General features: G+C 33.5%; 2 protein-coding genes across 2 annotated transcripts; one reads left to right on the top strand and one right to left on the bottom strand.

The window, feature by feature from the left end:
• The first annotated feature begins 2,034 nt into the window (after window positions 1-2,034).
• LOC120175418 (transcription factor TCP7-like) lies at window positions 2,035-3,469 on the top strand. Its single transcript, XM_039182040.1, has one exon. The coding sequence runs from the start codon at window positions 2,266-2,268 to the stop codon at window positions 3,019-3,021; it is 756 nt and encodes a 251-aa protein (XP_039037971.1). The 5' UTR covers window positions 2,035-2,265; the 3' UTR covers window positions 3,022-3,469.
• Window positions 3,470-7,796: 4,327 nt separating this feature from the next.
• Window positions 7,797-13,469, bottom strand: LOC120175417 (dihydroorotate dehydrogenase (quinone), mitochondrial-like). The gene is made up of 12 exons (XM_039182039.1): window positions 13,391-13,469; window positions 13,143-13,338; window positions 12,280-12,365; window positions 10,508-10,831; window positions 10,079-10,331; window positions 9,744-9,824; window positions 9,548-9,655; window positions 9,358-9,387; window positions 9,013-9,150; window positions 8,239-8,276; window positions 8,026-8,125; window positions 7,797-7,923 (listed from the first exon to the last, which is right to left on the bottom strand). Exons 2-12 carry the CDS (start codon window positions 13,275-13,277, stop codon window positions 7,849-7,851), a joined length of 1,368 nt encoding a protein of 455 aa, XP_039037970.1. The 5' UTR covers window positions 13,278-13,338; window positions 13,391-13,469; the 3' UTR covers window positions 7,797-7,848.
• Between the last annotated feature and the right edge of the window lie 13,054 nt (window positions 13,470-26,523).

Below are 26,523 nucleotides of genomic sequence, written 5' to 3'. Positions count from 1 at the left end.
AATTTATTAGTATATTTTTTATTTTTGATAATAAATTTAAAAAAAGTGTAAAATAAAATAACGAGTCTCGTGAATTTATTAAAGTGTCAATTGCCCTCGTTGAATTTTTATATTTTCAATTTTATATAAGAATATTCTTTTATTTTCAAATGCTATGTCATGTGTTGGGAAAAATATGTTGAAAAATATTGATGTTGACACTATCTTTTTTTATAAATTTTTATGCTTTTATTTTTAATTCAACATTGAAAGTTTAACTTGTTAAAATAAATATGCCACAAGAACAATTTAGTAAAATATGTATTCAAGTAATCTCGTATTTTTATAATCAAACATTATAATCTTGCCAGACAAACCAAAAAAAGTAGTATAACATTCTCAGTAATATACCATGTAATTTTACATCACAAAATCTTATTTCTAAAAATAATCTTATGTTCAGTGAACCGGCCGTCTCTTAATAATATATAAATCCGCTAGTGTTACCATAATAATGATTAGCGTTGATTAACATACTACCTATAGCCATGAATTGAGGGGGAAATGTTGCAATTTTGTCCTAATAAAACATCTAATCAATCAAATTAAGGGAATAGCATTTTTGTGCCTTGAAGTACATCAATTCCCCACAACAAACTTATGATTGATGGTTTGGTTATTTCCCAAAGTCACAAAGGAGAAGGGAGTGCACACATAAACATGTATGATTAAATTATTTGATTTATAATATAAAAATAATTAAATATTAAAATTAAAATTTAAAAATAAGTACTGAATTATCTAATATTTAAAACTTATAAAGATATGAATTGCCATTTGATCAAAAAATGAGATAGAATTAAGGATGGATATAGGATGAGAGGAAATCGATTTTTTAATTATTCTGGTCTCAATCTAAAAATTAAAAGCTTCCATTAAACATTATCCCATACGAATAATTATTTTCTTTTCATTTTTATTCATAATATAAGGAGATAATTGAGAAATATATACAAGATATTACAATAATTATCTCTAAATATGCACAGAAAAATTATACTAGTTATCTGAGATTAAGTCTGAATAATGATTTTTTATCCTACTTACCCCTACATTTGGCAAAAGTGGTTGAATAATGCAATGAGAAAAAAAATTCTTCACATAGTGCAGTCGAACAATTATTTGTTTAAGTAGGGTGATTGCTACAGTGATCTCCATAGGTCTCCAGGAGCACACATCGACCTACCTAGCGTGCATGGGCCATGCATGCGAGAGAAGAGCTGCAACAGCGAGGGAAGAGTTGCTGCAACAGAGGAGGCTTTGTCGCAATGAGCACTTGGCGACTATGGAGCACTTGGCGACCAATGAGGTAACTGTAGCAAACACCCCAGTTCAAGAAATAATTTGGTTAGAGCCCTATATAGAGAATTTTTTTTTCAACGCCCTACATGGGCGAGGAAGCCCCTACATTTGGTGATATTTCACACGCCCTGAATCCACCATGAATTTTAGGATAAAATTATGTTTCAAGTAGATATGAATACTTTTTTCATTTTTATTCAACGATATAGTGAGACAATTGAAAATATATAGAGAGACATCATAATAATTATATATTTATTTATATATATATATAAGAGATTATATATAGAGATATAGTAATTTTAAATGGTTAAATATAAATTTTAAATATATATTTATTGAGTTATAAAACATAAAATTAACATACGTACTTTGATGTCTTTATCCGATTCAACCCAATTCCTACAATTTGTATAATTTCAAATATTTAAAATTCATATTTGAGTTTAAGCTTTAAATTTAAGTCAAACTTAATATATAAAACTTATAAAATTTTAAATTAAATTGAACTTAATTTAAAACTTTTCGAATTAAACTGAACTCACTAATACCCGAACTTATCTAACCGGTTTACCGCCGTTACGGAGAAAATAAAGGCGGAGGGGTAGAGCTGTGGCCCTGTGTACAAAGGGGCCCACCACCCAAGTGCCCTTCCTCATGTCTCCACCAGCCCCTGCTTCTCAATCATTGGGACCTTGGTCTTCTCTCTCCCTCTCCCTCAAGGCTCAAACATGAAACACCATCTTCTTTGTACAGAAAAAATCTGATTCCCCAATCCATCTTCCCTGAAGACTCTTGGTTTCTGTCCATTAATCTTTTCACCAGTAATAACCCCAAACAACAAAGAAACAATCTTTTCCAGTCTGTACAAAGTGAAGCTTTCAGTGCAAAGAGAGCGGTAGTAGGCTGCTCTTGCTCGCCCCCATGTCGAATTCACAGGGTGCCGCCACAAACGGAGCGACGGCGCCGCCGAAAAATGGTTCCATCGCCGTTAAAAAGCCTCCCACCAAGGACCGTCACAGCAAAGTCGATGGTCGTGGAAGGAGAATCAGGATGCCCATCATTTGTGCCGCTCGTGTCTTCCAGTTGACTCGCGAGTTGGGTCATAAATCCGACGGTCAGACAATCGAGTGGTTGTTGCGTCAGGCCGAGCCTTCTATCATTGCCGCCACCGGCACCGGGACCACTCCCGCCAGCTTCTCCACCTTGTCCGTTTCCGTCCGCGGCGGATCTAATTCCACTTCCTTGTCGTCGACCACCTCTTCGTCCGCTTTGGACCATAAGCCTTTACTGGGGCCCACCCCTTTTATGCTCGGGAAACGCGTCAGGTATGAAGACGATAACTCCGGGAAGGACGATTCCGGTGGGCTCACCGTCGGATCGGGCTTGGGGTCCTTCGTGGGACCCGCGGGGACGCATACAGGTGGGTTCTGGGCTCTTCCGACGAGACACGACTTTGGTCAATTGTGGAGCTTCGCGCCTCCGCCGGATACGTTGGTGCAGACGGCTGCTCAGCAACATGGTCCTGCTGCTGCTGCGTTGTTCGTTCAGCAACAGCAAGCGATGGGAGAAGCATCGGCGGCGAGGGTCGGCAATTATCTTCCCGGTCACCTAAATTTACTAGCCTCGCTGTCCGGTGCTCCGGGGGAATCGGGCCGGAGAGACGAGGATCCGCGTTGAATTTTGGTGGCCCATTTACCCTATTGTTTGTTGGGAGTATATATATTATAAATATTCGTGCATGGTTGTTGCTTTTGTTGTGTGTTTGGAATTTTACGGTTAGGGAATTAGGGTTTTGAGGTGGATAATTTGGCCTATGGAATGATGAATGTGATTCAAATTAGGGTTTTTCCTTAGCACTTTTATTTTGCGATCAATTAGGGTCCAGAGCATTCACAATTGTTTTAGGGTTTTAGGGTTTATGCTTGGAGGGGAGAGAGTCAAGAATTAGGGTTTTGGTGACTAATTCTCCAAAGAAATTGTTTATGAGAATGATTTTGTGCAAGGAATTGCTCATATTTGTCCGGTTCGGAGAAGAAACCGTGGAGGTTCATTTCCCACGTTGAGACTGCATTGTCAGCATTCGAATCGATCTGGTTGATATCGGGTTACCGATGCCGACAACCCGAGATTCACTCTAAGTTGGGTTTGCAGCATCTATGGATTTATGTTCTCCCTGAATGTGCTGGAATAACACTTCTTGCTAATGGTGTCTGGGAATTACTAGTCTATGCTGCTATCCGGGATAGCTTAGGTTTGAACATTATAGCTCGTGATATGCCACGGACATCGGTTGATCCAGCCCTCTCGCCTGGTTTCACTGTCAACACCGGTTGCATGATGGCAGACTGCTGTGCAAAAAAAAACGACTCTGGCTCCGGCTCCGGCTCCGGCTCCAGCACAGGCTGCTCTCTGTAAGACCCCTGTTTTGGACAATTATTAGCTGTATTCTTAGCCATTTCTTAGATATTTATCAGAGTGCAAATAATGTGTTCTTTATGTAAGTTGGATTGATTTGGGTGCCTATCGTGTGAATAAGACCCATCTGTTTTTCCCAGTTTCATCTGCGCTTAATTTTGCTTCAGCTACTCAATTATCTTCCCAAAACGCAATGCTCGATTCGTGTTCGGTTTTTATCCGTTCTTCTTCCGTAACCAGCTCGATCGTCCTGTCGAACATGGTATTCGAAGGTCTCTAGTAAGAACTAGTGCTATAGAGTATAGACAATGTTTTTAGTAGCCGGTTCGCTTCGAAAGATACACAGATTGTTGAAACTTTATCGATTCATTCGATTCGAGTGCGAGTCGGATACAGCAGTCACGTTGTCGGTCCGAATGTGGAAAAATAACTGCGAGATAAGTTTCCTAATGAGTAAATACGTGGTGAATTCCATGCAAGGCCATGGCTTGAGCATTTTTGTGATACAAGTGAGATGGTGACTGTGTTTATTCTTTTTTCCAACGGATCAAACGGTGAAAGAAACTGCAGTTTCCTTGAAAAAGGAAAGGGTAAATTACGTGTTTAGTATTTAAGCTATCAATTTTGATATATTTTACTACCTAAATTTTTAATTTTTTTAAAACCATACCTAAAGTTTAGTATTTGTTTCATTTTAGTACCTGCCGTTAAAAACTTTAGTTTTTGTTAATTTTAGTTCCCCGTTTAAAATTTAACATTAAGTTTTGAAAATATTAAAAGCTTATGTAATAAAACATACCAAAGCTGATAGTTTGATACTAAAACATACCAAAACTGGTAGTTTAAGTACTAAACGCGTTAAGTTTTTAACGGCGGGAACTAAAATGAAATGAAAATTAAATGTTAGATATAGTTTTGAAAAAATTGAAAGTTTAGGTACTAAAACAGATTAAAACTAATAGTTTAGATACTAAATATATAGTTTACCCAAAAGAACAATTGGAATCATGACGGATATGTCGGTCCAAATGATGAGTGCAAAAATCATTCAAAAAGTGATGTATTAATTTACTTTATAACAAACTAGTCACGACCCCAATAATTAAAGGGGTCCCCCACATTGAATGCCTTTCTTATAAATATATCAAATATGTCACGCCGATCCTATCAACATATTTTCTTGTTACATACTAAGATTAGATGATAATATTGAAAATAGGATTGCTACAAAATAAAATACTAATTATAAAATAAAATGTATAAAGTACAATAAACTTATTATATTGATTAAAGGGCATGTTCCCTTGTAGTTGGGCCACTTATTTATGTTGAAGGGAAATTAAATTTATGTTGGCCCCAAACATTATGCAGATAGTTTAGGGTTATACCATATTTTTAGTATGTTTTATTTCTTTCATTTAAGGGTACGTATCCCATATTTAATTCAAGGGTAAACTATGTAGATAATTTTCAATGTTTTCGGTTTGACCGACTTTGGTCACTAATTTAAAAATTAAGAGGGAATAGTTCTTAACGTTATCTATCCGTCCGATTTTAGTCCTAACATTATCGATACGTTTGATTTTAATCTCTCAACCGTTAACTCTCATTCGATTTTAGTCCCTCAACCATGTTCGGGACTTAAACAAAAGGGGTTAACGAAAATTCATGACTGAAGAACTAAAATTGAATGAATCGATAACGTTAGCGATCATTAATTTTTCAAACCCTAAATATTAGCAACTATCTACATAGTTTACCCTTAATTCAATTAAATTTAATTTATTCAGTTGGAGGTTGTTGTTTAGGGTCCATACGCACTCAATATAGGGTAAATTTGATCCAATAGGTCACGCAGGTAAAAAAAAATAGCCATTAGATCATTCAAAAAATTAATTTGACATCTACGATAAATGTTATAGTGTAAGAAAAACTCATCACGCTCACATAACGAGTTTACTTCAATAATATTTTTTATTTAAACTTGTCACGTTGAAGTGACAAATTTCAACAATAATATAATTTTTATTGGAATTTGTCACAATATAATGATAAATTATAATAAAAAATGTATTTTTATTAAAATTCATCATGTCTGCATGACAAGTTTCAGATCACTATAGCAAATATCGTATATCCCAAATTAACTTTGAGATAACTCAATGGGTTAATTTTTTTACCCAGTTAACCTATTGGGTCAATTTTACTCTTACTGGAGACTGTGCAAGGCCAATTGCATAGCCTTAATTTAATTTCAAATCTTCTTCTGAGTATAAACTTCAAATTCTAATAATATTGTTCTACGATAGATTTTAAATTCAATTATTTATTTATTTTTATTTTTTTAAATTGTAATTGTAATTTAATAAATAATAAAATATCATCTTTTTAAAAAGGGTAAATTACACCATTTCTCACTAAACTATACTCTCTCTCATATTTGCCTCAGCCAACTTTTAATTTGCTCAATTTGCTCACTAAACTTACAGATTGAATCATTTTTCTCACTCCTTCGTTTTCTCTCTAACATCCGGATGATGTGGAATTTTTTAAAATTATTTTTAATATAAAATAATTAAAAATATTAAATAAAAATAAAAGATAGTTGAATGTCATCGTCGGACACTGTCGACTACCGTAGATGGTGGTCGTTCAGGCCCAAATTTCATCGGTCACTTCACCTCGACACCTTGAGTCCGTATTCGACCTACATTTTGTCGGAACTTGTTCCGAAGTCCACGAATTTGAGATTGAAAGTGAGGAAGTCGAAACATTCAGTCCAAATTCACGGGTTTTTGGTCATTTTTTTTAGTGAAACAATTACTAGATTCAGACTCGGGGGTTGAAAAAAACCGACCCATGAAATTTTAGACCGAACAACCACTCTCAATGACGGTGGACGGTGGTTGAAATGAAAATGATGTGGCAGCCGACAAAGAGAAAACTAAGAAGAGAACCAAAAAAGGATAAAATACACAATTCCTCACTGAACTTTATTCTCTCTCCTATTTTACTCACCGTACTTTGAATATAGGATTCAAAACGACGTTGTTTTGGTGTATATTTGAGTTTTTCAAAACGTCATTGTTTTGATGCTTGTGTCATGTCATAACGTCGTTAACTATTTAACGACAGAGTAAGCAAAATGATTCAATTTGTAAAGTCTAGGGAGCAAATTAAAATTGAAAGTTGTGTGAGAAAAATAGGAGAGAGAGAGAGTAGAGTTTAGTGAGAAATGGCGTAATATACCCTTTTAAAAATTATAAAGATATAATGAGTAAATTGGATTTGATTTAAAAAGTAATTTAGTTGTTCTGTAATTTGATCTTAATTTTCTTATTTCTTTAATTCCTCTTTTGTTTTAAATCCATCACTTTTAAACCACATCTTTCTTAACCGCTATATATTATTACTTCAATTCATCATTTTTACAATGAATTTTCTATTTTTTACAATTTAATCCATGAACTTTATATTTTGTTTAATTCAATCTTCCAACTACAAATTTTTACAAATTCTTTTTTCACGTCAATTCCTTAACTTCTTTATACTACCATCAACCACAAAATTCATTCTTTTAAAAAATAATATTGAAAATATATTATAATTTTAAATATTATTTGAATAACATTACAAATCTTACCACATGTATATATATAATTAGTGAGTCATTTAAGCTAAAATCAATTATCACTGTAATATTATAAATAAAATTAAATTTAAACAAAAACTCGAGCAAACATATTCAATTCGACTCAAATAGTTAACAAGCTTAATTGAGTTGACTTCAAACTCAGCAATTCCAATGATTGAGGTAATCAAATTCGAATATCATAATGTTCGACTTGAGTAATTAACGAACTTAATTGAGTTTTAGAAAAACTAAAAATATTGCATATAAGTCCTGCATGATACATGATATCAAAATTGTTTTCTCATGGTGTACAGGCAAATCCCTCTCAAACTGATGAAATGTGGAAGGATGAATTTTATGGAAAATGAAACAAGCGTGACCAAATCATGGATAAAATATTAAATCCAGGTCACAAGGATGAAAGTTATTTGGTTCAAGGCAGGGTGTTAATTATATTATCTGCAATCAGCACCAACAGCTTCATGGCTGGATTTGAAACCATCCCTTTCTAGGCACTCAGCAAGTTCAGCCTGCGGGAAAAAATGCCATCGTCTTCGGAATCACAATACAAACATTCAACAAAAGCATCGTGTTACTCGGACTCGTACCCGAGTGTCGGATACTGAGAATACCTTTATTCGGGGAATTAAGGCAGGGCCTCCATATGCAAATGCTGTATAGAGCTGGACAAGCGTTGCTCCGGCTCTTATTTTTTTGTATGCATCCTCCCCACTGCATTGGATGCATAATTCGAGTTAACAATGGAGGTGCAAATAGATAGTGATGTTAATAACAGCAACGAACGATGGTGATAATGGCGAGTAATGTCGCCTACTAATGGTTACCTGCTAATACCACCACAGCCTATTAAAGGGATCTTTCCCTGCAAAGAGGTATGCATGTCAGCTTTATAAGTATGGCAAGTACTCTTTAAGAACTTTACGAGCGAATTCAAACGGAAACTAGGACGAGTTGAAGTATCCGGAAACTAGGACGAGTTGCATAGAGAAGATGTTAAGAAACAACAAGAAACCGTTTAAACCACAATACAACGGTCAGCTCGTCAAACCTTGAACGTTTCTTATCACACAAATCCAAATTTAGAATATATAACCTGGGGACAAACCACCTTGAAGCATCTTGGGATGTCCAATAAGGTAATGAAACATGGAAAATATATATACAGTTCCAATACAGCAGGCACCAGTAATAAATTACATCAAGCATCAAGAAGGCCAATATCTATGTAAATACCCCTGATAAACAATATGAATTTACCGCTCGGATTCGAAGAATTTGAATTGACAAAACATAAGAAAGAACATCGGCCAAATAATAAAACATAACCGTGATGTTTTATATAGTAAACTTTCACTTCTGTACTTTCAAGAGGCTAAATTTCCACATCGGTGCAGATAGTTTGTTTACAAACACCATTTTCAGCATTTCTTCATGTTTTATATGTTACGGTGGGGTAAATGAGAGGAGTGTGGCTTTCGGAAAGGAAAGGCAGACGATATGACCATTTCAAATCACTACATGTTTAGAAATAGAACATACAATGAAGGAAATCCGACAAATCCGATATATTCGAACTTTTATAGGAATAGACAACATACCCTAGTTAGCATATACATCTCCTTTAATATGTTGGTTGATAAATCAAAGAGAGGCTTCCCGCTTAAGCCACCAGCTTCGGCAGAGACTGGATTTTTATCTACAGGGTCTGATCTTGAGATGGTTGTGTTAGATATAATCTAGAAAACAGGAGAGACAAGAACGTCAGGATAAACACTCAAAAGCAAGAGAGACAAAAATGTCATATGGAAAAAATATAAGTGAGAGCAACATTGTCGTATGGATTATATAAGCATATATAGAAAGGACCTAAAAGGCACCAAAAAGAAGAAACTTCTAAGACATGGACAAGAAATATACAAAATTTACAATTGGAAGAAAATTACCAATCCATCCAAGCGGAGGGCAATAGCAACCTAAAATCAAAGAACCGAAACAATAAGAACATTATACAGGTAAGCAATGAAGTAATGTCTAAATGCAAGTAGAGGCTTAGAACATACCTATTTTTATCAAAAAATTATACAGGTAAGCAATGAAGTATTGTCTAAATGCAAGTAGAGGCTTAGAGCATACCGCTGCTATATCCTCAAGGTCTTCCTTGGACAAGTCTGGAGCAATTTTAACAAGCAACGGAGGAGGACCTTCCTCGCCCCATTGCATTTCATCACGAGCAGCTTGAACCTTTGATAAAAGAAGCAAAGGAAGATTGAGAACACTGAAATTCTCCCCGATGTATACAGAAGGATGATTCACAGCTAGAGATTTATACCCTCTTAACGAGATCCTTCAACTGTTTCCTTCCTTGAAGCATTCGCAATCCGGGAGTGTTTGGCGATGAAACATTAATAACCTTAGGAAGTTGAAAACCGAGGTCAATATTATGGCATTTAATGATAAAATTCAAAGAAAACTTCTCAAAGTAATATTTCAAAATGATATTTATTTTTTGAAAAATATGCAATAATCTACCAACAAGGGAGAAAGAAATCAGGCTATTCGACAATTTTAGATACCACAACCAATCCTGACATTTCATGTGAAACTTTTGTACGCAAGGCAAACTTGAAAGGAATGAATTAACTTAAATAAAGAATATAGAACTACCAAGTAATCAGCATACTGAGATAACGTGTGAACTCCTTGTACATAGTCAGCGGCGGCATCTTCACTTGATTTATTCTTCCCAAGATTGACTCCTAGAATTCCAGGACCAGCTTTGCCCCCATGTTTAGCTTCATCATTCGAGGGTGATGAAGTACTCGAAGTCTCTAATTTCCTCTTACCATGCTGGGCACCTAATCTCTTTGCAACAGCAACAATTCCTTCACTATTGAACCCACAGCGGTTGATGACAGCACTGACCAACAAATCAAGTTAGATAGAATAGAAAGACCAAAACGTTAAGCGATGTGAGTCCAAGCAATCAAATCACAGGCAAAACCACAAGAAAGAATTGCCTTACTCATGCCGATTCCATAAAACAGGTAAGTTGATATTTCAAAGAAACAGTGGAAAAGGAGAATTAGGTGTCACCCTTCTTGTCGCAGTCTGAAGATGCGTGGCTTTGGATTACCCTCTTGTGGAACAGGGGTTACTGATCCAACTTCTGCAAAGCCAAAACCCATACCAAGTAAACCTTCAACAGCTTCGGCATTTTTATCAAAGCCAGCAGCAAGACCTACAGGATTTGAAAACTTCCTTCCCCAAACTTCTAATCCCAGAATCGGCGGATCAAGTCTCTTCTCCCTTGGAACCCAACCACGAGCAGCAGCTGAAACAGCTAGTGTATGAGCTTTCTCAGCATCCAAAAGTGCAAAGAATGGGTTTACCAGTTTTGTCGCTGAGAATAGCCAACCACTGCCAAAATTCCAACATCATATAAGTTGGTCTCAAATACATATAAGATGAGAATCCATTCAAGAATCAGTATATTGGCAATCGAGATTTCCAAACTCAAGTTGTTTTAGTGTGTCTTCTTCAATCATAACTTCAATTAAAACTAAAAAATGAAGCCTTTTCTGATCCTCCTTCCCTTCTTAGCTCATGGTCAGATATGAAGCCTTTTTCTGCTATGTGGAAATTTATTCCAGGGGCAGTCTTATGGTCAATATGGAAGTTTAGAAATGAAATCATCTTCGATGGAGGAAAGCTGGACAGGTTTGCACTGTTTTTCACGGTTCGGCTCAGGTTAGCGAACTGGTTCCTAGCAAAGTATCCTAATATCTCTATTCAGGTGGATTCTTTAATAGGTGATCCTTCATTGGCAGACAAATTTCCTGTAATTAAATATTCGAACAGGACTGTGGTCTGTTGGAGTCCTCCTCCAACTGACTTTTATAAGATGAATGTGGATGGAGCTGTTAGTAGTGTTGGAATGATTGTTGGAATTGGGGGTATTCTAAGAGATTGGAATTGAACTAATCTGATTTCCTTTTCAGAAAATGTTGGTCCTACTCCTATCATCATACCAGAGCTGAAGGCTATCAGAAAAGGAATAGACATCTTTGTCTCCTCAGAATGGGTATCGAAGGGAAGACTAATTGTGGAATCTGATTGTAAATTAGCAGTGGAATGGTTGAAAGATCAAGCTTCAATTCCTTCTTTTCTTTTAAACTTAGTTAAGGATATAGTGTCAACTATCTCTGTGTATGAGATTATTGTGAGGTGGATTCAGAGGTGTTGTAACTGTGAGGCTGATAAGCTAGCAAAGGAGGGGATTGGGTGATGGTTAGCTTTGTTTTACAGACTTGGGGCGTTTAGTACTCAGGATTTATAGGAGTGTGTTTAAGTTTTATGTAACTCTCAGGACTGTTTTTAAGTCTTATGTAATCCGTTTGCAATCAACATAATCAGGAACTCTTTTCCTCCTTCCGTTAGTTGGTTCTTGCCTTACGGTAAAGAACCTCTAAGAGGGAGGTTTTTAATGAGGCCACCTATTTCTATAAAAACAAAACTAAAAAATGACGAGAGAAAACATATTCTCTGTCGACCATGTTAGTGTTATTGAAAAGACGAAAAGCTCTTCTATTCTTTGCAATCAATTAAGTCATATATATTGCAAAGGCATATGTCCATTAAAATGGCTCTTTCATTTTCCAATATAGTTTTCAGACTCAAAGTTAGTGAAACCACTCGGAACAATTTTCAAAATCCAACAAACAAAAGACCAAGAGGAAATTCCAGATATTCCATTTAATCCAAAAAGGGGGAAACCTTCCTCATTCACAAAATGAAACAAAATATGAAAATAAACATTTAAAGTTACAAAGAAGAGATTTATCATTGGGGATGTCGAAAACAAGTACCAGAAAGTTGCTTCATCAACAGTACTAACATAAGCTCCTCCTGCTATAACCAAGCCTATGGTAGCTCCAGTCAATAACCTTCTTCCCTACAGCCATGGAACAGAAAAAACTCATTCAAAGCATACAACCAAACGAACATTATACAAAGTCAATCCAATGTTTTAAAACTGTCAAATAAACTAGGAAAAAAATCCAATTAATTTGTAAGAAGTCAATTAGGCTTGTATTCGTGTTCTAGCTTGTTTAACTTTAACCGAACAAACAATAACAACTAAATGAACATAATTTCTTCATGTTCATTCATTAAGGAATGTAGTTTGTTAGTGTTCGTTCATATTAATTTCTTAAGATGATAAATGGACGAACATAAAATATAACTTTCTTTTAAATCAAGCAAAAATTCCAAAAAGAATATAAATAAACAAAAATAAATATAAATTTAATTAAACAAGCAAACATAAACGAACAGATTATTGAACGTGAATGAGCATAAACGAACGATCTACCTAACCTTCACAAACATAAATGATCGAACCAGCTCTTTGTTCTTATCCATTTAATTAAACAAACAAAAAATCTTGTTAATGTTCGTTCGCTTAATAAATAATAAATAAACGAACAGTCCACAAATGTTCTGTTAGTTTACAGCCCTAAAGTCAATGCTCTTAAATGTTGTTTCCTTCAGTTGGTCAAGCAAAAGAACAAATTTTAATCATCCTAATAAAAATTCTAAAATACCCAGTTCCTTAAACTAAGCTTAGATGAACTTTAATCACTTAAATGAATAAAAGGACAAGAAGAGCAACTAACAAAAAACAACCCATAAACCCTTCAAATATTTCTAATGAAAAAAAAACACTTACTTTCTTTGAAGAATGAGGGATTTTAGGAGCTGAAGTGGCAGCGGAAGAGCAATGTCGAGAGGGTCCAATGGGAGTTGAAATAACCCTTTGGCGTATGAGATCCTTAAACAATTTCCCAGCCGTCCTTATTGCCATGGAAATCAAATTGGATTAATTTAACAACACTTGAATCGAAAATTCAAGAGATGTGGGCTGAGGGTAAGGGGAAAAAGAAGAGAAAAGGAGTAAACTTTAATGGTTTTTTTTTTTTTTTGTAATGAAATGTTGAAAAGAGAGGGTTTTAGCAGGAAGAGGTGGCTGTGAGGTTTTTGGTGTGTTTAAAGTAAAGTAACCCTTAAGTGCTCGTGTCCTCTTAGAATATGATCTTTTAAAAAAATATGTAACACAGGTTCCTTTACTTTTAAAAAACAATGAGGTCATCATATTATATTTATATTAAAATAATCTTTTAATTCAGAAAATAAATTTAATTTAATTTTTGAATAACGTTTTTTATTGTTGACTATTACGATGTTGATATTGTAGTTCACTACTAACATGACAATCCACAGTACTAACGTGACTGATCGTAGTGGTTGATAACTTAGCAGATGACATGATAAATGAACTAAATTAATAACTCAAACATGACAGATAGATTGTCATGTCAGCTTTGTGGACCGTCATAGCAACATCATAAACTGTCATGTTAACAACGTAACGATTAACGACGGAAAAATATTAATTAAATGAGCATATTTGATTTGTTTTATGAGTTTGAAAGTCATATTAAGAAAAAAATTATATGAGGATCACATTAATCATTGTTATAATTATACTTTTATAAGAATTCCACTTCACAAATGGTAAGTTCTTACTATGCATTATTATAAAGTATATAAGTAATTTGTAATTCTAAAGTGATTTTACAACAATGGTAGAAATACAAATTAGTTATTAAAATAAATGAATTTAATAAAAGGTAAACAAATAGAATTTTATATTTATAGTAATTTTATAATCTTTTATGATCTATTGTATGTTATATAATATATTGTTTTATTTGAAATTAAGGGTGGATACAAGATTTGATTTGATGGGTTTTGATTCGACATAATTTAATAGGATCAAGTTTTTTTTTAAAAAAACTTAAATTCAAATCGAGTCGAATTCGATTATTTTAAAAAAATGATGAGTTTAAAATATAATAAATAGTCGGATGGCCATTTGTATACTTTACCCAATAAAATAATACTTGTGAACTCAACTAACTGAATACTCAATTTGAGAGCATGCAAGACGAAGGTCTCATGAACTCTCCCCAAGGGTTTCGCCAATCATTTGCACAGGTAGAGAGGATTAAGCCCCCCATGCATGGCTTGTTGGGAGGGATTGTCTCCGGAAAGACGGGTTAATATATGGTGTTACCGGATATATTATAATATATTTATAATATTCGGTTTAGCGTTACCGGAAATGTTGAGTAATAATAATGTAGTAGGTGTAAATCATGAAGAAATATTAAAAAAATTGGCAACCGGTAAACTTAGCTTGTCGGTTTGTGTCAATACAAATAAAAAATGGATCGCTCCATAGCAATACTACAGGTACAAATATGACAAAACCGGTCCCAAAATGACAAAACCGGTAAAACGCTACTGGATATGTGTTGAGTGTCGGTAATTTAATATAAGTATCGAAACTTTCTGAATTTAAAAGAGAAGAAGTTATAGCGCCTATAAAGTGTCGATACTTTAAAAAAAATATCGATCCACAACAATATAACAGGTAAAAATATGATGAAACTGGTCTCAAAAATGACAAAACCGAAAAAAGTTATCGGATATATTGAAAGTGTCGATAATTTAATATTAGTATCGACACTTTCTGAATTTAAAAGAGAAGAAGTTATAGCGCCTAAAAAGTGTTGACATTTATGAAAATGTATCGATCCTTACCAATATAACAGGTAAAAATATGATAAAACATGTCTCAAAAATGACAAAACCGGAAAAAGTTACCGGATATGTTAAAAGTGTCGATAATTTAATATAAGTATCGACACTTTCTGAATTTAAAAGAGAAAAAGTTATTGCGCTTAAAAAGTGTCGACACTTTATGAAAATGTATCGATCCATAACAATATAACAGGTAAAAATATGATAAAACATGTCTCAAAATTGACAAAACCAGTAAAACGCTACCGGATATATTGAAAGTGTCGATAATTTAATATAAGTATCGAAACTTTCTGAATTTAAAAGAGAAGAAGTTATAGCGCCTATAAAGTGTCGATACTTTAAAAAAAATATATCGATCTATAATAATATAACAGGTAAAAATATGATAAAACAGGTCCCAAAATTGACAAAACCAGTAAAACGATACCGGATATGTTGAAAGTGTCGATAATTTAATATAAGTATCGACACTTTCTGAAATTAAACTAAAAAGTGTCGACACTTTATGAAAATGATCGATTCATAACAATATAACAGGTAAAAATATGATAAAATTGATCTCAAAAATGACAAAACATGAAAAAGTTACCGGATATATTGAAAGTGTCGATAATTAAATATTAGTATCGACACTTTCTGAATTTAAAAGAGAAGAAATTATAGCGCTTAAAAAGTGTCGACACTTTATTAAAATGTATCGATCATTACTAATATAACAGGTAAAAATATGATAAAATAGGTCTAAAAAATGACAACACCGAAAAAAGTAACTGAATATGTTGAAAGTGTCGATAATTTAATATAAGTATCGACATTTTATGAATTTAAAATAGAAGAATTTATAGCGCTTAAAAAGTGTCGACACTTTATGAAAATGTATCGATCCAGAATAATATAACAGGTAAAAATATGATAAAATCGGTCTCAAAATGATAAAACCAGTAAATAGATACCAGATATGTTGATCCTGAATTATAATTATAATATAATAGGTAAATTAACAATATAACAGGTCTAAATATACCGGTTTAAATTGAAAACAGGTTACCATAATGTATCAACACATTATTAACTTGTGTCGATACCTTTTTAAATTACTCGTTTTTTTTCATTTATTATAAATATGATATAAACTCCAAATCGAAAAACCCTAAATCTAAAGGCAGAAAAGAACTCATCGACTCCGACGAATACCAGCGTTCATAACTATTACGATCAGATATTCAGGTAGATTTTTTGATATTTTACCATAAATTAGGGTTTGTTTGATTTGCAGATTGGTCTTTTTTTCCCCTTAATGTGTTTTTGTTCCAATGTAACAACATCCACACCCAAAATGGCTCCAAAACGTCACCGTCAGAAGCGGGGTTTTTCTCAAATCTCTTCTCAACCCACCTCTTCCCAACTCAGCTTTTCTCAACCACAACCTCCTTCTCAAACAATCACCCCTTCTAAGGAAATCAGGTCGTTCGAAACTGACAACTTTAGATCCGATACGGAGAAAGAAAGATGGAAAAGGAGTTTTAAAGTAAGGAAGATTCGTCCCGAACGTCTCATTGACTTGGGTTTCTTGTTCGATGATAAATATGATTTTAGTTTTAAATCCACGTTTACATATTGGGGTTGGCTTGAATTCCTTGGTGTAGAACCAAAATATTACCCCAACCTAGTTAGAGTCTTCTACAACAATGCTTCCTTCGAGTATGAGCCTAATAAGAGTAATATAATAGGAATTAATACTCATGTCATGGGGAAAGATATATATATATCTCCGGAAACTATTGCGAAGGGTTTAGGTGTAGCGAATAAAGGGGATTCAGATGAAAATGATATAGATTGGTCTACAATTAAACGGGTTGCTAGAAATAACCCAATTCACCTAGATCTAGAGTATAGAGTGTTTAACAAAATGCTGACTTGGTTTATTCGGCCTAGTGGGGGAAAACATTCAATGCTTCGAGACAACGATTATTGGTGGATAGCAAAGTATAAATCCAAAGCCAAAACGGCTCCAAACATTGCTAAACTGATTTTTAATACAATTGTATATATAGTCACAAAGGGAACATCAATTTCAACTTCACTACCATATGGATGTGTCATCACCCATCTGTTGAATAAGAAATAAGTTGATTTTTCGTTTGACTCCCCTGTTCGATTAACCCGCAAGATTGACATGTTATTTGTTAAAAAAGCGGGATATGATTTTGTTGAAAAAGTCGGTTAGAAGCGTGTCAAGGATGTCAGATTAGATCTAAAGAGGGAGGACATTGAAGATGACCAACCAATGGGAGACACAATGATGGAAGAAGCTGCAGAAGCTCAAGTTGGACATGATGTCACAATTACGACAGTGATGGAATACATGGTCAATTTTCGGGAGTATATTGATTCCCTTGTGAGCGGAATGCGAGTCGATATTTCATCATTGCCCGATGAAGTCTCCATGTTGTGTGACGAATTACGGCAACGACATCAAACGAGTTAGGTAATTAATTATTTATGTTTCTAAACATTTACACGTTCTGAAATGTATTTTCTTTTCTTTTAACAGATGTGGACAACCAAGCGGTCAATGAAGATGACGATGACGATGATGATGATGATCCAAACAAGTATATCGTGTCTGCAACGCCGCTTGCAAGAAAACTAGTAATTTTTATGTCAATGGTGTCCTTGCCTACATCCCAAGACATCCAGAAGGTTTCAATTCTGTTAATTTGTATCCATTATTTTAACATATAAGCGTACAACTTTAATCTCATTTTCTTCATGTTGCGGATGTTATCATCAGAAATGGATTATATGAATTTATGCAATTTTGTTTACAGAATTTTGTTGTTGCCATTTGGTCATCCAAGATGAGGTTATAACTATTGAGCAATTCAAATTACTATAGCCAAAATTGTTAATATACAATTAAATGTTAACATTCAAACTTGATTACAATCTCATGCATAACATGGACCGTGTACTTGATAAACTACGTTTGTTCTCTGACCACTTTCTATTCGTTAATTAGGAATGCCCAACGAAGTGCAAGCATAAAGTGTCGATACATTTAAAATTGTATCGATCCAAAAAACAACGAAACCAATAATTATAATACAATGGGTAAATTTACAATGCTATCGGTATAAATATACCGGTTAAATGCCTATTTTATTATATAAGCGCTACCTAATATGTTATTGTGCTTGATAATATTTTCGGTTAAATGATATAACATAACCGGTTTAAATTTTAACCGATCACTTATTTAACCGATCATGCCGTTTTTTATCCTTTTTTAAGCGCCGCACAGCAGAATCACCCTTGTTGGGAAAACCTTCGCATCTTGATAAATAGACACCATGGCTTGCCATTTCCCCGCTGAGTAAGTTTTGGAGACGATAGGACTTGCTTATATAGCCTCTGACATCTCCCAATTTGATGCAATTTTGACAGGTTCTGATCAAGAATAAGTTATGCTTCTCCTCATTTCATTGGACTGTTCTCAGATATCAAGCATCTTTCATTGGTATTTGTGCAAATTAGACACGTGATATATATATATATATATATATATATATATATATATATATATATATATATATATATGTGTGTGTGTGTTGAAGGTGTTGATGGCAACTAGGTTATCTCTTGAATGAACTAAAGATAAGGCATGACAGCGGAACATCTAATCTTCAGGGTGTTTTTTTCCAAAGGAAAATGAATGTTTATAAGAAGAGAATCTAAAAACCATTGAACCTAAAAACCATATCCATATCAATATCAATACAATATATATATATATATATATATTTAATCTATTGGTCGAGCGTTTGATGTTTAATAATTAACAAGAATCCTTTAATTAAGGTTAAGATAAGAAACTTATAGAAGATCTTGCTAATGTTTTTTTGGTTACGATAAGAAACAATAATTGTCGATTGAAATTAAATTGTGTTCAATTTTGGATGTACAAAATAATTTAACCTTCACATCAATAAGATTATCATAAATGTCAAATTTTGGTTACAATTGCGTCATGACGAGTAAACATCATGCACAACACGGTCTCAATTATCAATGACAATTTTATCTTTAATCATTAATAATGAACCAACTTTGTTAATCTCTATAAAAGTATAGTTTCTTTTCTATGCATGTTCCCGACAATAAATTATAGTCTAGGGTTGTAAACGATTTGAGTCGTGCTCAAGTAGTGTTGAGCTCGACTTAACTCGAAAAGTGTAAAAATTGAGCTCGACTCAAAAAGTCATGAGCTTAAAATTATCAAACTCGACTTGAATTCAAATAAGAAATTGAAGTTCGACTCAAGACTAAAAAACTTGAACTTGAAGTATGATAACTCCATAAAAAGGCTTTTTTTAAGGCTCTTTTTACTTAAGTTACTGATTGTCTAAAACCTCATATGGGTCATTTTAGGTGCATGTCATTTCATATAGTTGCATTTTGGTGGTTGTGTTTTGTCATTGCAATTTGCTTTGTGAATATATTATATGATGGGAAAAGTGTGGCTATTTGGTGATGTGCGGGAAACAATGAGCATAAGGCGAGCAGAGAAGAATGATGCGACATCACAAGTTGATGAAGTAGACTGCAATACCTTGGTATTTCTGTCGTAGAAAAGGACAAAAATATTTTCACAAATGACAACTATTATTAGCACGTGTTTGGTGCTGGTAACCACCTGAATATGACCTACTGCCACCTATGGAATCAATCTTCACACATTTGGAGTGTACTTGGGGGTATGATGAGAATTTTGGGAAAAATTCCCTAAGAACATTTCTTAAATCCATAAAGAAAATGACACCATTTTGGATGGGGGAATTCATCATCTCCTCCAACTCTCTCTTCCTCCATTGATGAGCTCAACTTTCGCCTTTTTCTTTTCCCATCTATTTTTAGTGGTGTTCCTCCATTAGTGAAGCTCAAGGGGGGTGACACTTACACTCAAAAGGGGCGAGGTGCTGTGGTCGTTCGTGGTGGTTCGAAGGAAGTATCAACCGTGCACATCTAGCTCTTTCTTCTCCAATCTTTTCTCAATTTTATGATTGATCTTTGAATGGGTTGTAAGGAACAAATGAATAAATTGGAATTTTCCATGGTTTATTCAAACCCCACCATGAACTAGACTATATTTGGTGGAGTTCATTGATGGATGCTTTAAACTTTGTTTTGAATGGTTGATTAATATTTTCTTTTGCTTATTACTTGTTTTGCTTATGAGTTCTTAGTCTCTTAATATTGTAGGAGGCATAAGAGTGTCAATTTCTTAAGTAGAAGACTAGGTGTTCGAGAAAAACGTAGTCACTAATTATTTAGTATTCGAGAGAAACTAAAGTAAGATTAGCATAAGCAATGTGTAATATCCCAAAATCAGGGTTAGTGACTAAAATGGAATTTTTGAAACTTTGAAATATGATTTCAAAAGATTGTAAAATGTAGGGAGTTATTTGTAAATATTTTTGAGGGATTGTTGGTAATTATTAAATGAAGTAAAGGGACAAGGAAGATTTTTATTTTCCCTTATAAGATAAGGAAACCACGTGGGAAGAGGGAAAAGAAAGTTCCAGAGTTCTCTTCATCTTTCTTCTTTCTCTCCATCGTGAACCAATGTTGCAAATGTAAGTCCTCTTGTTAGATAATTTCTTGTTGAATTCAAGGTTTGTTTATGATCAGTACATGATAATTAAGCTTAAAGAAAGCTTAAATCATCTTAAAAGCAAAGGATGGTGGAGTTATGAGAGATTAAAAATTAAGAGTTTTCAAATAAAATCTTGGAATAAAGTTCATTACTCAAATTGGAAGATAAAATTGACTTGTCATCAACTTAATTAAGATATATGAAGTGATAGAATTGAATTAAGAACATATTGAAAAATTGGTATGATTATTGATTTCCATATGGAGAAAGGAATTTTGAGATTTAAAGGGTGATAAAGGAGTATAAATGAGTTTAAGTATGTATATGAGAGTTAAAAATATGGTAGAGGATGTAATATGAAGTGTTTAAGTAGGATTGGAGTGATTTTCGGGCTTAAAAATGAATTCTGGGCTATGTGCATCGATGCACATTCAATGTGTACCGATGCATCAAGGGTATTTCCAGAAATTGTTCAGTGTGTATCGATGCACAGGAAGTTCATCATGCACCCATTAAAAATAGAAACATTGAATGCAATTAGTGCATCGATGCATAAGGAGTGTATCGATGCACCCCCTTAAAATTAAAACATCGAAGGTGATTTGTGTATCGATGCATGGGTAGTGTATCGATGCACATGTTAAAGAATGCATCGATACACTATAGAATGTATCGATGCACTTAAAGGGAAAATATAATTAGTTCTTTCTTTTGGTCTAAGAAATGATAGATTAGAATACATCAATTAGATACTGATATGTATCATTGTATAAACATGTAGATATCCAGCACGAACAAGTTCCAAGATGACCATCAAGTTAAGATTCGATCGGAAGAAAGGAAATCATAAAAGGGGATTGGAACTTAGTGAGGCCAAAGTGAGTGCATACAAGTTAGTTTATGATGTTTAATGGAAATAAGACTTGCGACGAGTCTATTTCCTATATTAGAATGCATGAATTTATGATCATATACATATGTTTGATTTGGGTATATGTGATATATATTACAGTATGCATTAAATGATTTGTGTGAATACATGTATTATGATAAGTTATAGGAATTAATATGAATTATCTATATGATTACATGGGAATGTGAAATAGGTTATATGATAGGCGACCATACATGTTACATAGTATACGTGATCAATTATAAGAATAAATATAATAGATTTATATGACTACATGAGAAAGGTGATGAGTTAAATAAGATTAGAATATAGAGTAATATGAGAATAATATATTAGTGAAGGGAATTGAGTATAAATGATGATACCAAACCATAAGATAAGTATTTACTTATAGGATAATATGATATTATATGAATATATAGTATAACTTTATGAGGAAGAATTGGGTGTTATATGATTTAGGTATGGAAATGATCTATGTGTAAGTAAATTATGTGATTATGTGACTATGTGTGAAATGGAGTAAACTAGGTAATTATAAGGTATGTGAATATATGATTATGGAACAAAATATGTAATAATATAATGTTATTTGAGTTACTTAACAATAAGTCATAAGATTACGGGCATATGTAACGTAAGTTATAAGATAAGAAAATATGGGCTTACATATATTTGCGGATATATATATATATTGTAACACCCCAACCCGTACCCAACCCAGATACGAATCCAAGATGTTACATTAACTTTTTAAAACTATATTCTTACAAAATTTCAAAAACGTTTGAACTCATATTAAGAAAATACGATCATATATTGTTGAATTGTGTTCTTTATAACCAATTTAAGAAAATAAACGTTTTGTGAACAGTAAAATATTGTATGAACATTAACCTACTATAGTACTATAGTGCTACAGTGTCGTGTTACAGTACTGCTACAGTGATTTCTTAAAACTTACATAAAACTCGTAAAATTTAACCGTTCATTACTTTGCATTTATTTTTATATAAATACGTTTAAAACATTACAAAACTCAATCAGAGCTAACTACTTAATTTACCTACTTTGTTTACATGCCAACCTATTTTCACATAGTAGGACATATTATTTAATCTACTTCTGATCTGACCTTCCAGTGGAGTTATGTTGTTCTGTTGAGCTTATAATGGATCTCTCTGCTTTTCGATACCTATGTGTAAAACACTTACATGCTAAGTCATAAACTTAGTGAGGCATAATAATAATGACAATAAAATATAATGAAAATGTCATAATGAAATGCAACATCGTGAAATCATATATTCAATCCATGCAATTTCCATAATCATGTATCTTACCCATTATCTGATCAAATTAACCATCATGAATTCATATAATAAATTCAATAGGTTCAATAGCCCATGACACAATACTGAGAACCCGAGGTATGTAAGTACTGTGAGGTTGTGCACTATGCTGTCACCACAGCTCGTATAAATTTGCACCGAAGTGCCACGTAGAATTTGTCCCGAAGGACCGCATAGAAATGCATCGAAGTGCCACGTAGAATTGCACCGTAGTGCCATATAATATGTCCCTAAGGACCACATAGAAATTCCTTAAGAATCATATATATATACCAAGGATCAAATAAGTGTCTCAAAAGACCTCATACATATTCCAAAGAATACATATATGTCCCGAAGGACCACGTATAATTTTGTCCCGAAGGACCGTGTAGACCTTCTACTCTTGGCATGTCAACTATACCTATAGTTCTCATCTACATAACATGGGCTTTCACAGTTCACATAGTTCATATCGCGTAGACATATTATTTCCATATTGTTATCACATAGACACATCATTTCCATACCTTTATCACATTGCTCATATAATTTTTCCTGCATATTCATGTCACATAATACATATAATATGAATTCATGTCATGTATCATAATATGGAATGTGATCATGTGTCAAAATATTGAATCTAGACTTATCACAAGTCTAAAACTGAATATACTACTATATTCATGCTATGCATATGCACTCACCTATATCTCTTTGCCTTTTCCTTGATCGATCTTACTTGTCACTTGTTCCGGAACTTGTTTAGGCTCGATATCTATAGAATTATAATTTTCAAGACCATTATAAGAAGCCTAAACCTTACAATTCAATACTAATAACTTGAACTAATTTAACGAACCCAAAATTCAATTTTTCACATAGGGGTGTACCGATGCACTATGGATGCATCGATGCACAAATTAGGTTCGAGAGTCTCATGCATCGATGCATCCCTTAATGCATCGATGCATACTCAAATTTGGTCTTAGTGTATCGATGCTCATACCTAGTGCATCGATGCACATGCCAATAATAAACCGATTTCACCCAAAAATTCCACAACTTTTCATTAAATTCCTCATATAAAACTCCTTTCATACTACTAAACTCAACTACAACCATTTTACCTAACTCTTATCCTTCCAACACTTTAGAATTTCCCATATCTCCATCAAATTCTTAAAACTAAGAATCATATCAAAATTTCCATGTAATCCAAACTTGTTTCTAACACTTATAACTTATTATTCACACCCATGACAAGTCAAATTCAACTTCTAAATCCATTTATACATCCTTATTCAAAATTTCACTTATCCACTTCCTATCTTTAATCATTCATAACTTACAAATCTTTGAGTTTCTGTGATCTTTTTCATCTCCATCATCTTTCCTAAAGCTTCATGAATCAAACTCATACTTTAATTTGAAGGATTAAACAATAGAAATCAAACTTACCTTAAGCTTGGATGCTTCACGTTTGGGAGAAGAAAATGAAGAAGATAAGTCTCTGGAAACTTATCTCTTCATTTATGAATCACATAGGTATTATAATACCCACTATCCAATTTTTAATTATTTTCCTGGTTTAAAGACCCATTTACCCTTTTAATTCTCCTTTATTTGCTAATTAATCCTACATCAACATCTTTTAATTAAATCCTTCACTTTTCAATTTATTTAATATGGTCATTAAATTTTAAAATTGCACACTTTGGTTACTAACCCGGTATTGAGGATGTTACATATATATATGAATAAGATATGATATATGTTTATTTAAAACCATGCAAAGTGATATGAGAAGGGAACTACATGATTATGTGATCATATGAGAATGAAATAAAGAGCCATGTGATATATGCCATGAGATATATGAAAGAGAAAGTATATGTGATAAGTGAAAGTGAATCATATGATTATATGAAGATGTTCTACGTGCAAGTGATCTACGTGTATGTGTGATTTATATGGAAATGAACTACTTGACTACGTGTGATCTTATAAAAATGTAATAATAAGACTATGTGTATATGTGAATGCGTGATAACATAAATATTAATGCCCATGTTATGTGTCATGAGAGCTAGAGGTATAGTTGGCATGCCAAGAGTCGAGGGTCTACACGGTCTTTCGGGACATATATGTATTCCTTGGAACATGTGTGATGTCTTTTGAGACACATACTTGATCCTTTGTATATGTATATGATTCTTAAGGAATTTTCTACGTGGTCCTTAGGGACATTTTATATGGCACTTCGGTGCAATTCTATGCGGCACTTCGGTGCAATTCTACGTGGCACTTCGGTGCATTTATACGAGCTGTGGTGACAACATTAGTGCACAACCTCTATAGACTCACATATCAGTAGTTCTCACATATGTACATGGGCTAATCAAGAGATAATAACAAATATATGTTGTGATATGATAAATTTTATAGCAAGGACATGATGAGGTATATGTATAGTATATGATTAAGAATGTTAAGTATATGTGCTATGTGATTAAATGATAAGTGACTAATGATGATTTATATGTATGCATGTATTTCTTAATAGATAATTTGATATGATTTATATGATGATGTATGTATTGCTTGGTTAATTGAATAATATGTTGAGTAAAAGAATAGATAGAAGAGGATATAATTATAAGATATAAATGATAAGAATATTGATAGTGGAATAAGGTTAGAGATTTAAAATAATGTGTGATATGTATATGTTATATATAATGTTATATTGTTTTGATGTGGCATTATAAGATGATATGTTCATGCATGTGTAAATAGTTGGAGTTCTTTTATAATTTAATGCCTCACTAAGTCAAAGACTTAGCGTGTGATTGTTTCATACGTAGGTTACAGAAACGAGAAGAGAAGTTAAGAGGAGCAAGGCAGGTTAGCACATTCCTTACGAATATCAGATTAGAAACCTATGGAATCTATGTATTTTGTGTTACAAAATTTAGTTGGCATGTAGCTACAAGATTTGGATTGAATATGCTCTGATTGGTTTGTAAAACGATTTAATTATAATAATTTCTATAAAGTGATCATTTTTTCAAATGATGAATTTAAGATTTTGGTGGTTTTGTAAAGTCAATGTGACACATCGGACTCGGATACGGCTTGGGGTGTTACACAATGGGTTGTAGTTAATTACTAGAACCTAATCCCTTAGTATTCGAGAGAAACTAAGCTAGGATTTCAACGACTAAGAGGGGTAAATTGTAATCAATGGTTTAGTGTGTCATTACTCAAGCCGAGAGGAGATGTCGTGGCATCCTATTATGTTAGGTTCTTAGACTAGAGATAGCATAGAATATCTTTAGCAAACTATGTCGAATAAGTAAGGCACTAGAAGACTAGATCAACTTAATAGATAAGTTTAAAACTTCCTAAGTGACTCCCCACAATTCATTCCCGTAGAAGCTTCTCGTGTGAGGATTATCAAGTTATCTAATTTATTTTGCGTTTTTACCATTATGCATTGCCTTGACATTTTCACCCATTTAGACTATAAACATCT

This window comes from Hibiscus syriacus, unplaced genomic scaffold, assembly GCF_006381635.1.
Source record: "Hibiscus syriacus cultivar Baekdansim isolate YM2019G1 unplaced genomic scaffold, ASM638163v2 tig00112206_pilon, whole genome shotgun sequence".
NCBI classification, from domain to species: Eukaryota; Viridiplantae; Streptophyta; class Magnoliopsida; order Malvales; family Malvaceae; genus Hibiscus; species Hibiscus syriacus.
This window is presented reverse-complemented; position numbering and strand designations above follow the sequence as displayed.

Coding starts and splice junctions, on each gene's coding strand:
- LOC120175418 (XM_039182040.1), top strand. CDS start 2,266: ATGTCGAATTCACAGGGTGCCGCCACAAACGGAGCGACGGCGCCGCCG.
- LOC120175417 (XM_039182039.1), bottom strand. CDS start 13,277: ATGGCAATAAGGACGGCTGGGAAATTGTTTAAGGATCTCATACGCCAA. Junction 10,332..10,507: donor TTCAGACTGCGACAAGAAGG/GTGACACCTAAT, acceptor TTTGTTGGTCAG/TGCTGTCATCAACCGCTGTG. Junction 8,126..8,238: donor GGCTGTGGTGGTATTAGCAG/GTAACCATTAGT, acceptor CATCCAATGCAG/TGGGGAGGATGCATACAAAA.